We start from the raw sequence: 14,311 nt of genomic DNA, 5'->3' as shown, positions 1-14,311 counted from the left end.
ATGTTTTATATATTGGAGGGAACCGTGCAGACTTGCAACGGAGGAGGCTTGGTCGAATCGATTTCGGTCGGCTGCAGTGCAGTACGTCTCAAAACAGGAGATGATGACGCAAACCGGTGTATTGATGATATCCTTTCGAAAGGGGGGAAACAAATAGCTCAGGGCGTCGCGCGCTTTTATCTAATTTCTTCTCTGCGTGGGAAAAGGGTGTGGGTGCAAAAAATAGAAATAAAATAAAAAAAGGTAGGAGGAAAAGATTCCGATGGGGTATCGTGTTGTTTTTGTGTGAGTATTAGAACCTACTAGCTCTTTAGTGGCGGGGCAAAACTAATTATGGAGATATGTGATTTGAGGTCATTCGCCTAATATTGCTAATGACGTACCAAAGTACATAGTCAGAACTCTATTGTATTGTATTTGACTTTATTTTCTAAAGTGATGGTACAAGGAACAATTAAGCAATTAAGCGACTGTTCAGTCAAGTTACATTTGTGATGTGCCGAATTGTAAATCAATATATGCATTCAGACCATCATCCAGGAGAATCCGTTACACACATGTTAGTTGGAGTTGGAGATATGGAGAAAGAATATGGATGTTGTGTAACGGTGAAAAATCAAAAAATAAAACACAACACATTGTCCAATTGGTAAGTTTAGTAGTACATATCGAATGAAAACCTGTATGGCCAGGAAGTACTAGGTACATGGAAAATAATAAAAAAACCAAGTTATTGCAAACTTTTCTCGATTTGGAGGAGGATATTGACCAAACAACGCTCTTGCCGAAGGTTATAGACCTAAGTACTCATGTACTTATGCAGGTGTTCCTGGTCAGCCAAGGTCGAAGAAGGAGGGAAGAGAAAAAAAAACTTTCAACCTCCACATGCATGTCTTCAATCATTGCCCATGCAGGAAAAAGTACTCAGGTACCTAGGCAGCTCCAATGTTGCCCCCCACCAGTTAAACCCGGAAATAGGTACCTAGGTATGTACTTCTTAATTGATAGAAGCTTGACTCTGTTCAACTTAGCACTTCAGCCCTTCTTGATATTGCACTAACAAGCCAACAAGAACAGCCTTGAGGCAGGTTTTCTGACCGCAACTCGATATATATGCACCATTTTTGTTCCCACCGTTATGTATGAATATGATCAACAATTAACTCATACATACTTGCCCACCTAGTTGATGAGAATAATGAATTAGAAAGAGAAAGGAGAAGTGAAAAGAGAGGTTGCATTCATACTTTACTATTTCCGACGACCGGCACATCAACTTCCCCATAGCCTTGATCGACTGTACCATCCGCTTAAGACGAACCCATAGTTACGGATGATTGATGTTGACGGCCGATGCGATACTCTGGAGATTAGGGCGCGTACTTCCCATCGTCCAGCTTGGTAGGTCTCTAGGTCTCTAGGTCTCTAGGTAGTCGAACGGAATGGTCCAACAGGGGAAGACGGGGCAATCTGAGCTTCCGCTCTCGTAGATCGAGATTAGCCTGTTTATCGAACTGCGACTTGAATCCTTACAACCAATATGTCGACAGTGCATCATCATCAATTCAATTTTTTCTTCTTTCACCGCTGTCACTGATTCAGGCGCGCATCGATCCTGATATGCAAGGCTTGCTGCAACATACCCCTACTACGTAGCACGTAGCTCTCCTCCAGTGCGTTGGAGATCTACGGTTGCAATATTCGCACCTTGCCCCTGACAGGATTGGCCGAAGATGTCTCCCACACCATCCTTCACGGTCCAACCAGAAAGGGTTACTCAAACAGGGCATTGCTTCTAGAAGACAAGCCGAATCGCGTTTGTAGCCGCACTTGCTATCACGCGCTCATTTTGATGTTACAATGGTCAGAGGCCATTGATTACGACACCACCATAAAGAGACCGGTAGAAAAGCTTGATTGCGAATCGTCGTCAATCAAAACGACGTTGTCTATCCATCCTGCGCTGCAACGGCATAACGGCGATGGTTGATTAGTAGGGCGGGAGGGTCGTGTTTGGAGAAGCATCCGGTGTTATTAATAATACCTTAGCTACCAGGTTCCGTGTCTCTAAAGAAGCGAAAGTTGCACGGGTTATATAGTGTTTATGCAGAGGAGAGAAGAAAATAGTATAAGGCTTGATAGGGCTCAACAAGACCAAGACCCGATAGGGCAGCAAGCTCAATAGAGTTGATACCTACATAGGTACGTACTGTATACAGCTGATCCCTCCTCAATGCGCTCGGGCCGTCTAGATCTGTCTAGACCCTATTTAGCTTAGCGCCTTCATTACCTTTCCCGCTCCCCTGACCCGCTCTAACCCACCTGCGCAAAGTAGCACCAGCCTATCATAACTTAAAACAGTCGGCCGGGATATAATTGACCAATCAACTTTTTCCCAAATCAACTTCCATTCTATCCTCCTCCATCCGCCATATCTACTGTGGATCGGCCATCACAAACAGAATGATGCACTCTGCGCAGCCGAGCCTCTCAACTTTTGAATAATGGTTCCAGTGCCTCCGCGACTCTTTCGGGTCGCCTTCCGATCGGCATTAATTGAGACCCGATATCCTTTTCCGGCACGTGCCGAAGCGATATCGTTCTCCGAGATCCCCCGGGCTATGTTCGCAGCCTAGAAGTCCAAGAACAGACATAAAATATCGCGGTAAGGCTGTGCACTTTATGAACGTCCTATCAAAAACCCCTCAGTACAAAAAACTGTTGAATTGGTTTCTATACGCCACGAAACCAAAATAGCCCATCAATAATCTCATATTCGGAAATAGACAATGAAGTTCAAAGTTTGAAATTTCGCAAGACAGGAGATTTTACCCTCGGCTCGCGCAGGACCGAAGATGACGTTAACCAGCACTGAAGTACTGCCTACCTAGGTATCTACCACAGAGCTTCGACGACTTGCAGTAGAGCTATTATAATGAAAACAGAAGCAACAACCTTTAATGTATTCGGAGATCTTACCTTCGTTTGACCCGGTTTTTCTGATGAGCATCTTGTTCACACAACTTTGTGCATTGATTGAAGCAGCCTACGTTCATTTAGTATCATAGCGGGACTCAGAAGTGCGGCAAGCTACTTATGTTCGTCAGTCACTATCCTCCGCTCTCGAAATCTAGAAGGTCGCAGCTCGCTATTTGAGTTCATACGGTTGACTTGACGAGGAGCTCAAGCGAAGTGTTATAGAGAACTTAGAGGAAATCTCTCGGTGGGGGTCAGGTGAAGAATGCAGTGACACAAACACCTTCAAATCCGCCCGACTTCGCAGACGAAAGATTAAAGCTACACATTTACGTTACAGCCAAATGAGATCAGCTCCCCGCTTTCGTGCTATCTAACATGTCGCTGCAGGACACATATTTTGGCCAATGATCGATAAATTGCAGCAGACGAACTTCCAATTTCATCTGCCACCCTCAATTCTAAACGAGGAGGGTCATCTGAACTTCGAGGATAGAATGCCTCCGAATGACTATCCATTCAATGGTCGGCAGTTAATAAGGAGTTACGCCATCTACCGCCGAACTCTGCAGTTAATTTGCGATACAGTTACACGGCATTTCATTGATGTCTAATGCTATGTCGAAACGGGTTGACTGGTCCGCAGCTTCATCGAGCCTCGTGGTGTGGCATGTTAGAATACCACTATCTAAAAATGGACCGCGCCTTGTTTCTTTCCACAGCATAGTAACGGCCTAGCAAAATCCAACGACATCTATCGGCATCATTGCTCCTCATCGAAATCGGCTCCTTTCTTGACCTGCTCGGAGCATTATGGTCGCCAATCAATATCAAGAACCATCGAGTTACGCGAATCTATGCCGTGGTAATACTGATTTATGAATTATCGCATTACACAAATTCGGAGCATTCTACACAGTCGAATAGCAGGAACCGAGGATAGATGAGCTCCTCCATATTGGTCGGGATGTTTCCACCTCCTAATACAGCAGCTGATTCGGGATAGGGTCCATGAGACATTAGGATCGAATACCACCTAGAATATTTGACTGTCTAAATACCTACATACGTGTTGGGCACCATCACAATCGCAATGGGACCGGATACCAAGCCTTCATATCAGAAACTCTGGCTTCCCTAAAAAGGCAAAGTGATCAAAAGGCGGAGCGAATATGTTGGAATAAATGAATGGCGCGATACATTTCCGGCTTCCCAAGGCTCACCATCCAAAGAGCCCGGCGCCTTGGAAACTGACTCATGGGATGAAAAACAGCCCGCTTATAAACAAATTGAATTACACCACGCGCTCTCCAAGGAACGCTGTTGTTCTGCATGAGGCATATTTCCAAGGGTAATAGTGTTCGAAAGAATTGACTAATTGCTACTTTAGACGGCGTGCTAACTAACCGCCCACGAAAAAAAGCTACTTACAGAGCAATCCGTTAAGGACTGAGAACCGCGGAAGTCCCGTTTGGATCAAGGTCTCCTGGTTACAAGGAAATAGGAGCCTGCCAGCCTGGGAGTTTCGGAGCCCGCGGCGGATAGACACGCCCTTATCTCCCCGGGAAATATTACTTTCATATGCCGCTCACTAACCGGCGAAAACCTACCAAGGACGAAACTATACACACGCATCTATGAAGAGTCTTGGGCCGATTTGAATTACTAATTGAAAATGTCATTATCGGTGGTATCGTGGTAGAACAAGGTACTGCACTACCCCCAACGGCTTTAAAACTTAGTTCAATGCCCTAGCCTCGAGATCAGGCGACTAAATGCCGTTTACTTCTACCACGGGCCCAGTATAAGCTGAGTCTCCTACCCGCTTTGATCTTGGCGTGTGCCCGGAAATACACGACAGCAATGTGGTGGGATGTTCTATAAAAAGGTTTAAGTAGCTTTTATGACGAACGTGCGCCCCTTCGCCACATAGCCGACACAATACTTAGATAGATAGTGGACATTTGCCTTGGGTTAAGAAGGCGACGGAACAATTGGTATGTATGGGAGCCATAGGTCTAGAGAATGGGAAGGCAGCAAACGAATCGCTGTTGGCCGCCATCCAGGCCCGGAAGCCTCGAGGAGCGACATTGGTGGCGATAGTCCTCAGGCTTCAAGCAATTTAAACTAACAAGACGACTAGGGCAGACATTATGATCAAATCTTTAAAATAGATAAATTGGGTTGAAATGGCTGATATTTTACCCATTCAGTCCATATCCACAATCTGGACTGGACTGTCGTCCGAGGATATAAATAAAAATCAAGGCTAAGATGTGTGGCTCTGAGGGCGAACCTATAGTATAATTCCGAATTGGTATAGTGCTTTTCCGATTACTTCCTCGTTACATCTCTCATTATCAAATGTGTGGTGGGACCTGTTATCCAAAGTATAATAAACGAGAGGCTTGTTCGACAATTCGATCAATATTAGTATCTCACTGAGCCATCGCTCTAGTCTTGTTTCTCTCCAGGGAATGGCTTCCGGCCATATACGACGGTCCTAAGAAGTGGGCATATCGTTAGTAACTTCGAGGTAGCCCCAGCGAAAACCATAAAATGACTATGAGAAGTCTACTCACGTAAGAATCCATCCACAATTGCTCTTCTTCCTAGTCTCGGAGCGGAACCGAGCAGTAAACACAAGCGCTTCCTCAACCGACCAACCTAGCGTATTCGTAAGCATGTACAGACCCAAACCCTCAATGCTCTGGTCCAACATCGCGAAGAACAACAGGCCCGCCTGCTGTAGCTTGGGGTCACGCGGCCAACCATGGCAGGGTGTCTTAAGTTTGACTTCGGTCACGTCGACAAAGCCCGCTTCTATCATAGCGTCTTTCATCATGTGTCCGTGCGAAATGGCGAAGGTGCGCCCTCGCTTATCGGCGGCGTCTAGGAAGACGCGCAGCCATTCGTTGTAGATGTGGTCATCGCCGAAAACGACGTGGTCGGATTGAACTGTAATATCTGTCTCGAGGTTTTCTAACCAGCCACCGGGTTGGAGGTGCTTGTAGGCTTTCTTGTAGAGATCCACCCAGTCTGGTATGCTACCTATGTTGTGGAGATGCGTTAGGGGAACGCCACCTTCCAATAGTGTGAGTGGCGATGGGAACATTACTTACCGTATAGGGCTCGAATGTGAACAAAGTCGAAGTGGTTCTCCGGCCACGTCCAATCAAGGATGCAGTCGTCAATCTCGAACTTGACATTCGGTGGCGTCCATGCAGGTTGTATTGGACTAAGATCCGTTCCTATTACTTCGGAGCCAGGATATGTGTCTGCGAAGTCGCTAGAGTTCCCCCATTTAGCGATCGGGACGAAACAATATTATGCGCACCCCACCAGTAAATACTTACATTGCCCATATTCCAGTTCCTGTTCCGACATCAAGCACGCGCTGTGGGTTGTCGCCGATGGGCGCGAGGAACAATTTGTCTCCCAAAACCATCAACAGGCAATTGTGCAATAAATCGAGACCCTCATTCTGAACTTCATCATTCGGTGCCCAGTATTCAGACGTTTTCGGGGCATTATACGTTCTTCCGTGGAGTACGCGATAGTTGAATATACTCTCGGTTAACGAGCCGGTCGAGGATTGTCTTTGGAGCCGTTATAGTTAGCATCGGCGCCGCGTGTGGGGACGGGGTGGACAAGCGTACAATGAGCTACCGATGTCTGAGCTGCCGTCGTCTTCAATATCTAGACCCTCGGCCTAATTGAAACGTTAGTGCCAAAACTAGAGTAGAGCTAAAGACGGGTACGGCCTACCGCTTGGATAGTCTGGTCCGTTCCGAATGCTTCTCCTACTTGCTCTTCCGCCCCTTCGGCTCCCGGTGAGGCGCTTTTCGCTGGTGAAGTCGCTGCCGCTGCGGATGTCGTCGCTTCTGCCGGCGACGCTCCTGAGGCCGCTAGGGTCGTTGCTGGTGCTAATGCTGTCGCGGCTTCCGTCGTCGCTTTCGGCGACGGCGCCTTTTCGGTGGTGTCCGCCATTGCTATTGGATTGTTTCCGTCAAGTGCGGGAAGCTATCGAAAAGCCGGCGAAACCGCGAAGGTGTGAGACGAGGAAAATAGTACTTAGCGGTCAGACAATATAGCCCCCCGGCTCGAAGAGGATGGATAGCTTTCAATTAACTAGACAAGGGACGCAGCGGAGACTGAACACATGCGGCTGGACCCGACCCCGCAGGTTTGATGGGGATGTGTTGGCATCTCGAAGCGGGTTCGTTGACCAAAAGGGAAGATTTGCCTTCGGGATTCACAGTTTCGGTACTGGCGTTACGGGAAATATTTCTTGTCAGAGCCTAGCTCGAAAGGCCTCATATATTATATGTCGGTCTCGTACCATATAAGCAAGCAAACATTACTAGGAATGTACGTTACGATGACTTGGTTTTATAGCTTCACGTGAATGCGGAACGCTGAGAGCTTACCTTACGTCTATGAAGTTACGTTAGTTAATATCCTTAGGATCCTAAGTCCCTTTCCAAAAGCCTTCCCCAAAGCATGGCGCTGGTACCGGCCCTGGATTTCGAGGATAGCATCCTTGGAGTTGGCGCCAATCTCATCCAATGAAGAGAGATATCCTGCAACCCTGGTGTGGAGTACCGTTACATTATGAGAATTAGGATCCACCGTCGTTCCCCAGGGGTGGGATATCTGAAAACAGATAGATGGTGACCTTTGGGAATTGGTTGTCAGCTTTGACTGGTGGTTACAAGGGCCTTCTTCGGTAAACTAGCTGCCTTTATCAGTAAATATATGCATTAAAGACGCACGCTTCCACAAATAAAAAAGAGGAACCGGGAGCCTCGGGTGATCATTTGAATGGAAAAAGATGTAAGGAATGACATATTGTTTGATGGAGACTCCATGTATAAGATCGTAGCACAATCTCCGCACCAACAGACGCAGGGAAGTAGTTTTTATGTCGGTGGGTGCGGTTCTTAGAAAAGACGTTGTGTTCCCCACGAGTTCCTTCTATTTGCATGACAATGGATTATGTTCCGCATACAGGTCTTTGCGTTGCGCTGAGGGGAATATGGAGAAACCTGCGCTTTGGTCTCTTGGTCTATGTTCAACAACGAATTAATAACCTATTCAGAGTTAATTTCATTAGCATTGATGACCAGTGATGATAATAAGTTCAATATACACCTGGGCAGCCAGTGTGGCTCGGATCATGTCAAAAACTAGCATCGGAGATTATGCCCGGGGTATCTGGTCGGAGTTTTATGAATGTTGCATAAAAAGGACGAACTCCCGCGACTGCTGTGTAATAGTATAAAAGCTCTAAGCCTTCATGATCTAGGACTACATGTTGTCATAGTTTTAGATTGAGCGCAGAACGGCATATCGGCTACTCGGCTTCCGGCGATGGACCATGCCATGGTTCACAAATATGTATCGTGCAGCTTTTATGTGTAACTGTCGGATATTGGTTGGCCAGTGAGTCGTAGCATCACATTGAGCGCCCTAGATTAGTCCAGGTAAAAAAAAATATAGCAAATGACGACTTCTGGTAATAATAATTTTATGTAGAAGATACGTTATGCTATATTTATTAGATTCGTGTATACTCACAGCAATTTCGCCCGGAGCGCCTATCTCATACGCCTCGTCCATATATGTACTCTCGTTCGCTGTTCCACCTTCTCCACGCGTTCGACCCTGTATTTCTGGCTCATGACCGCAAGTTCATAGCGGCTGATTACACTGCATGTGACAGCCGAAAAATGGTATCTCGCGATTACCGGGATCGCATCGACCAGTGCTAAAAACATTAAACTAGAAAATACCATGGTCCCGAATAACACATGGCCGATGGCATACCCGTTGGCTGAGTATTGTAGAATTATAGACCAAAGGCTAGGGCGTTCTGTATATAATATCATTCTCCTATCCGCTGAAGAAACGTCTCCCTGTATTTGCTCATGCCCGATGGAAGCTTTTGGCTTTGAGAGAATATCGTTAATTCCCCGGTCCGTGACAGCCGTTATCTCGGGACAGATATTGACAGCCTCTACGCCTGGCGATATCCCCCTAGGAGTGGTCCAAAATGAGACCACACCAAGTAGGTGCAGGAAAACGGACACTAGAGCCCAGCTCAGAGGCCAACACGAGCGGTCGCAGTCGATACTGGCCACCGATCTTAGTCCCAGGTCAAGGGTGACCTCAATCGTATTGACGACGGCAGCTAGACCGAGGATATGTTCAATCACAACGATGAATCTCCGGTATGGCTGCAGAGAATTTGCCAAGCGTGTAAACGGTTCGTCTTTCGCAGAACGCTTGGTTGTGTCAATCGCATCTAGGGGGTCCACGTAATCCATTATCCGAGACGTATGAACGGCTGCAGAGCCGAAGGCGAGCAGGAAGGTTAATGATGGGTATTCCATGCTCAATAAAGCTGATTCAGTGACTGTTGGAGAGGTCAAGGCGAGTAAAGTAGGTATAGCACCAAGCAAGACCATAATTGCTCCCAACAATTGCTTCGAACCTTCATCTGTTTCCTGGAGTATACAGCTGAGAGCAACGGAGCAATGATTCGGATAACTTGCGTTTCTAGACCAGTAAATCTCAAGATCGGGTACGCATTTTGCCCAATTGTCACCTTTTGGCAACAGATACACTTCCCAATTGCTGAACCATTGCTTGAACTTAGGTGAACCCATCCACAACATTGATATTTCGGCATGGGTAAGGCCGCTGAGAAAAACAATAAAAGTAATCAAGATATGAAAGAGACGCATCGTGATAATTGACGCCAAGGACAATTGGGGCCTGTTAAAAATGAGCTGCGTGAGAGGAAAATTTTCATAGGCGATGAGATATCAATCCCACCAATATATCTGCACAGGTTGTACGACAATGTTAAACATCGTAGTCAACAGGTCCCTCAGGAGATAACGTAGTAGCCGGCGCGTAGCTAGTTTAATTAACTCGCGATAGGATTGAAGAGGCGTGGTAAGGGGCTTCAAGTACATTATGAACCAAGAAATAGGTCAATAAACCTACCTAGGCCCTGAGACAATCGTAATTCTTATGTTGACCCTTATTTTCGAAATCCGCCTGCAGTGTAACTATCTTTGTGTTGTCTACAACAGGATAGTAATGTATCCCACAGCGTTGTATCATCCTATGCCCCCAATTCGACATTGTAGCTACTTAGGCGGGTACTATAAATAGTGCATCCTACGAGATTAACTAGGATATCGTCATTTAAAGATCAGATATATGTACGATTTATATTTCGGCGCATGTGGCACAGGCGCCTTCCAGCAGAAAACGTTTCCTAACTGGGGGGAGGTCGAGTTTTGGCTTGCGTAAGCTGGAATTGCAACGTAAGGCTTTGTAAAACACCAACGGATGAGTGAACGTCATGTAGCAAGTGAATAACTCGCTAATCGCTTAGTCTACAGTTAGTATTAACATATTAGCGGGGGTTTTAACGCGCTCATCCATCTCTCAATTTCAATTGATAAGCATGTACTCTGTTCTATAGTCCGGACTTCCAAAGCTGAGGAATCCGGGTCTGAAAGGACGAGCCTAGGATAGCGGGTCTCGTATCCAACAGCCTCTTTCGAGGCGCCGTCTACTGACCCTGCTTCCGAAATTTCTTGCTCTCGCGTTGCTCAGTGGTCTCCATGCTACGGATGAGGTCCCGGTAAGGGACGTCAAGCAAGAAGACGTATCGTATCTGAACGCTGGAATGAATCGGGAATAATAGCCCACAAATCTGAATAGGTCCTTGTCGGGAAGATCGTTATTATATACAATTGATCTAGTTAGCTGGAGGAGGGTATATGCACAATATCGTACAGGTCGTTTATACATGAGCTACTTTAGTCGTACGTTTTGATCGTTACTCGGCGCCATTGACGTTTATCTCATTAACCTTCCAAGAGCCGTCTACCCATTCCTGTTTCTTTCCGAGGAAGGCGATTCTTTCTTCCTCTTTCGCAAGAGCATCGACGATATACTTCTGAGCAACTTCACGGACTTGATCCTTCGAAACGTCCAGGAGCTGCTCACGCCTTCTTTGCTGCATCTCGTGCGTTACGCCGGACATAAAACGGAGCATACCTTCTGAATTCACAGACTTGGGTGCGTCAACACCTTGGAAAACGGATATCTTGGCCTCCTCGAGATCCTGGTCTGACCATTTCTTATCGACTGCCCACCGACCGGCGTTTCTCATAATGGAGAGTGTATTCTGTGGGTTGGGGTCTCGGTATGAGTAGAAACCGAATATTCCCTCCAAACCTTTCATATAAGCACCACCTCCATAAGCACCTCCCTTTTCACGTATCTCGTGATGAAGGTGTTTGTGAGTTAGCAGCTGCGCAAGGATTTGAAGCGGCGCGCCTTGTGAGGATGTGTAAGAGGTAGTCGGAAGTGCAAGGCTACCGTAGTACACTTGGTAAGGAAGGGGAAAGAATGCCTTAATGTCTCTTTCGAATGTCTGCTTTCTAGAAGCGGGGAACGTAATAGAATCGGTTGGGCGAGAGGCCATGAATTGGGAAAGTGCTGAAGAATTAGCTTGAGCACTGTCTGCACCACACGTCAACGCCGTGCGAATACTGTTGCCCGCTAGCGCAAATTTTTGAATCTGCTTGAGCTTTGCGATAATATCTTCAAACTGGTCTGAATCCGGCCGACCAGCTAATGATGTGATGAGTTTAACCTGTGATAAACCACTAACTTGCTCGCTGAGGTATGCATCCCGCGTTAAACCAGCCTCAGCATATCGTCGCGCGTACGCATGCCCGGATGAGGCAATATCATTTACTACGCCATCAGCTGCAGCTTCGAGTAGCTGTCTTATTCGAAGAGCAGCTTCCGGGCTGTCGAAATTTGTTTCCAAGATGAGCTTGCGTAGTAGATCAAACATCTCAGGTACATTTCGATCAAGGGCCATGCCCCTTAACAAGAGACCTTCGGAGGCCTGTCGAAAATCGGTTGGCGAAGCAGTTGACAAGTATCCGACAGATACGCCTCCTGTCTTCAACTTAATTAGATCCTCTAATTGCTCCATAGTCATATCCTTCGTCCCTAATCGCATGATAGAGTCAGTGAACAATGGTATCAAAGATCGAAGTTCATCCGGCAAGTTCTCAAAGGTATTGATGGCTCGGAAGTAAGTAAGACCGTTGGTCGGTGCCTCGCGCCACTGGATAGTGGTTCCATGGGCCGCCTCGTCTCTGATTACGACGGGTTCTTTTTGCCTTGGAATATCCTTAACATAGACTGTCGGTAGGCAACTAAGATCTTGCGTATTCGATTTACCTTGCTCAACGAGCAGGTCAAGTTCTCTTTGCTCGAAGAATTTTCGGGCTTCTTGTTCTCCACCAGCTTTTTTAATAGCCTCTGAGATTTTTGCTGTTAACCTATCCTCCTCTTCCTTGGCGATCTCTGCGCCATATGTTTCTGAGGGGGCCATGATGAAGGTGAGGGTATTGTCATTCAAGAGGTATTTATCCATCAATCCCTCAAGATAGCCTCCCTGGGCCAGTTTCGCTTCGAAGGCCGCTACCGTATCATTCCAAGCTAAGGAATCGAAAGGGTCGGTACCGGAAAACCATTTTCCCTTTAGGCGATGTAGCACTGAGAGACCAAAATTGGCGGTCTTGTGTTTCAAACCCAACTCGAGCTGGTGGAGATATCCATCGATCTTAGTTCTTTCAAAGCCTTTATCACGAACCTCGCGAAGTATCTTCTGTACCTCATCCTTGACCTTATCCACATTTGATTGCTCGACACCAGTTAGTCCAATAGAAAAAATCCCCGTGGCTGCTGACCCATCATAACCGGTGTTTGGACTCCAGTCTGTACCTAGACCACTCTCAATAAGGCCCTTGTAAAGCGGTGACCCATAACCGTCCATCAAGAGTGACGAGAGGAGAGCCACGGAGAAGGATTCCAGTATATCATTTGTATTACCCGTGATCCACGACACTGAGGTCTTGTATTGCTTGTCGGGATCGGCAAGAGGATCAACTGGCCCCAAAACTGTCACTGTACGTGGTCCATCGTTAAGGTTAATGGGCTTTTTGTGTTCAATATCTGCTTGGATCTTCTCAAATGTAACCATTTGGGCATCAACTTCCTTCAGATGATCGGCCAATGGCATATCGCCGTACGTCATTAACTTCGCATTGCTTGGGTGGTAATGCTCGGCGTGGAATTTGCGTAGCTGTTCATACGTCAGGTCGGTGATTTTTTGCGGATCACCACCCGAGTTATTTATAGCTGGGAAGATATGGTCCTGGAAACGGATGTAGAACAAATAACCTGCATCTGACATCTGGCCCTTCATCTCATTGTAGACGACGCCTTTAAAAACGAGTTTGCTATCCTCGCTCCCCGCGTCTCCATCCTTTTCTGCTACCCTGGGGTTTTCTGGACCGATCCGCCAACCTTCCTGAGTGAAATCCGTCTCTTTCAATAATGGGTGTAGGGTCGCATCGAGATATACAGACATGAGATTCTGAAAATCTTGAGAGTTGGTTGTAGCGAATGGGTAATAGGTATGGTCAGAGGCGGTAAAGGCATTCATGAAGTTGGATAGGGTTCGTGGCAGCATCTTGAAGAAAGGATCCCGTATCGGATACTTTTGGCTACCACATAAAGTCGTGTGTTCGAGGATATGTGGAACACCCGTATCATCCGGTGGATTCGTCTTGAAACCGATCGAGAATACATTGTTGGTATCATCTCGCGCAATATGAAGATAATCTGCTCCAGTTCGATCGTGGCGGAGGTGCAATGCGGTCAGTTCGAGCTCTGGTACATGCTTCGTCCTTAATAATGTAAAGCCGTGAAGCTTCTCGCCAGGTTTCGGATATTGAGACAGCTCTGTCACAGCTTTCCTGGCTGCACCTTTTACCGCGTTACGCAACATCTTATCGTTGTTTTGTAAAAAGACAACGACTAGAATTACGTGAAGATGAAGGTAGTGCAGGTGCTAGGAAGAGGCTGCGAACTCGAGGCCGCAATAATGCAGTAGCTGTAGTAGTAGTAGAGAAGGGATAGCCCGATACGCCACTGCAGAAAAATTAATTGTTTGCACGGCGAATAACAAAAATTATGTCCGATGACGCAGATTCTGCTTACTTAAGCACATGCAGTCGACCCCTGCTCGAGGACCAACCTTGTGATTACATGTACACTTATTCCGATAGTGAGTTGATCCAGCGGGATGTTTATCTTCCCTTAATCGCATTGGCTGATAGCCTATTCACGAACGCCTATTGGCTGATTTGCCGCGCCTAGAACAAAGAGCAGTAATTAGTGGGGCCTACGTAAATGCTTTTTGAAGAGACACATGTATTTTAAA

At 46.6% G+C, this 14,311-nt stretch overlaps 3 protein-coding genes across 3 annotated transcripts; all 3 read right to left on the bottom strand.

The window, feature by feature from the left end:
- Window positions 1-4,870: 4,870 nt before the first annotated feature.
- On the bottom strand, window positions 4,871-7,066 carry F4822DRAFT_165142 (S-adenosyl-L-methionine-dependent methyltransferase). The gene is made up of 6 exons (XM_051453204.1): window positions 6,745-7,066; window positions 6,636-6,688; window positions 6,333-6,575; window positions 6,099-6,265; window positions 5,559-6,027; window positions 4,871-5,479 (listed from the first exon to the last, which is right to left on the bottom strand). Exons 1-6 carry the CDS (start codon window positions 6,964-6,966, stop codon window positions 5,431-5,433), a joined length of 1,203 nt encoding a protein of 400 aa, XP_051316632.1. The 5' UTR covers window positions 6,967-7,066; the 3' UTR covers window positions 4,871-5,430.
- A 1,418-nt stretch (window positions 7,067-8,484) lies between these two features.
- Window positions 8,485-10,364, bottom strand: F4822DRAFT_165575 (uncharacterized protein). Its single transcript, XM_051453205.1, has 2 exons — window positions 9,991-10,364; window positions 8,485-9,824 (listed from the first exon to the last, which is right to left on the bottom strand). The coding sequence occupies exon 2, from the start codon at window positions 9,723-9,725 to the stop codon at window positions 8,577-8,579; it is 1,149 nt and encodes a 382-aa protein (XP_051316631.1). The 5' UTR covers window positions 9,726-9,824; window positions 9,991-10,364; the 3' UTR covers window positions 8,485-8,576.
- On the bottom strand, window positions 10,282-14,070 carry F4822DRAFT_165138 (Metalloenzyme, LuxS/M16 peptidase-like protein). The gene has a single exon (XM_051453203.1). It carries the CDS (start codon window positions 13,874-13,876, stop codon window positions 10,838-10,840), a length of 3,039 nt encoding a protein of 1,012 aa, XP_051316630.1. The 5' UTR covers window positions 13,877-14,070; the 3' UTR covers window positions 10,282-10,837.
- Between the last annotated feature and the right edge of the window lie 241 nt (window positions 14,071-14,311).

Source organism: Hypoxylon trugodes (assembly GCF_022578975.1).
Source record: "Hypoxylon trugodes strain CBS 135444 unplaced genomic scaffold F4822scaffold_3, whole genome shotgun sequence".
In the NCBI taxonomy this organism is placed as follows: Eukaryota; Fungi; Ascomycota; class Sordariomycetes; order Xylariales; family Hypoxylaceae; genus Hypoxylon; species Hypoxylon trugodes.
This window is presented reverse-complemented; position numbering and strand designations above follow the sequence as displayed.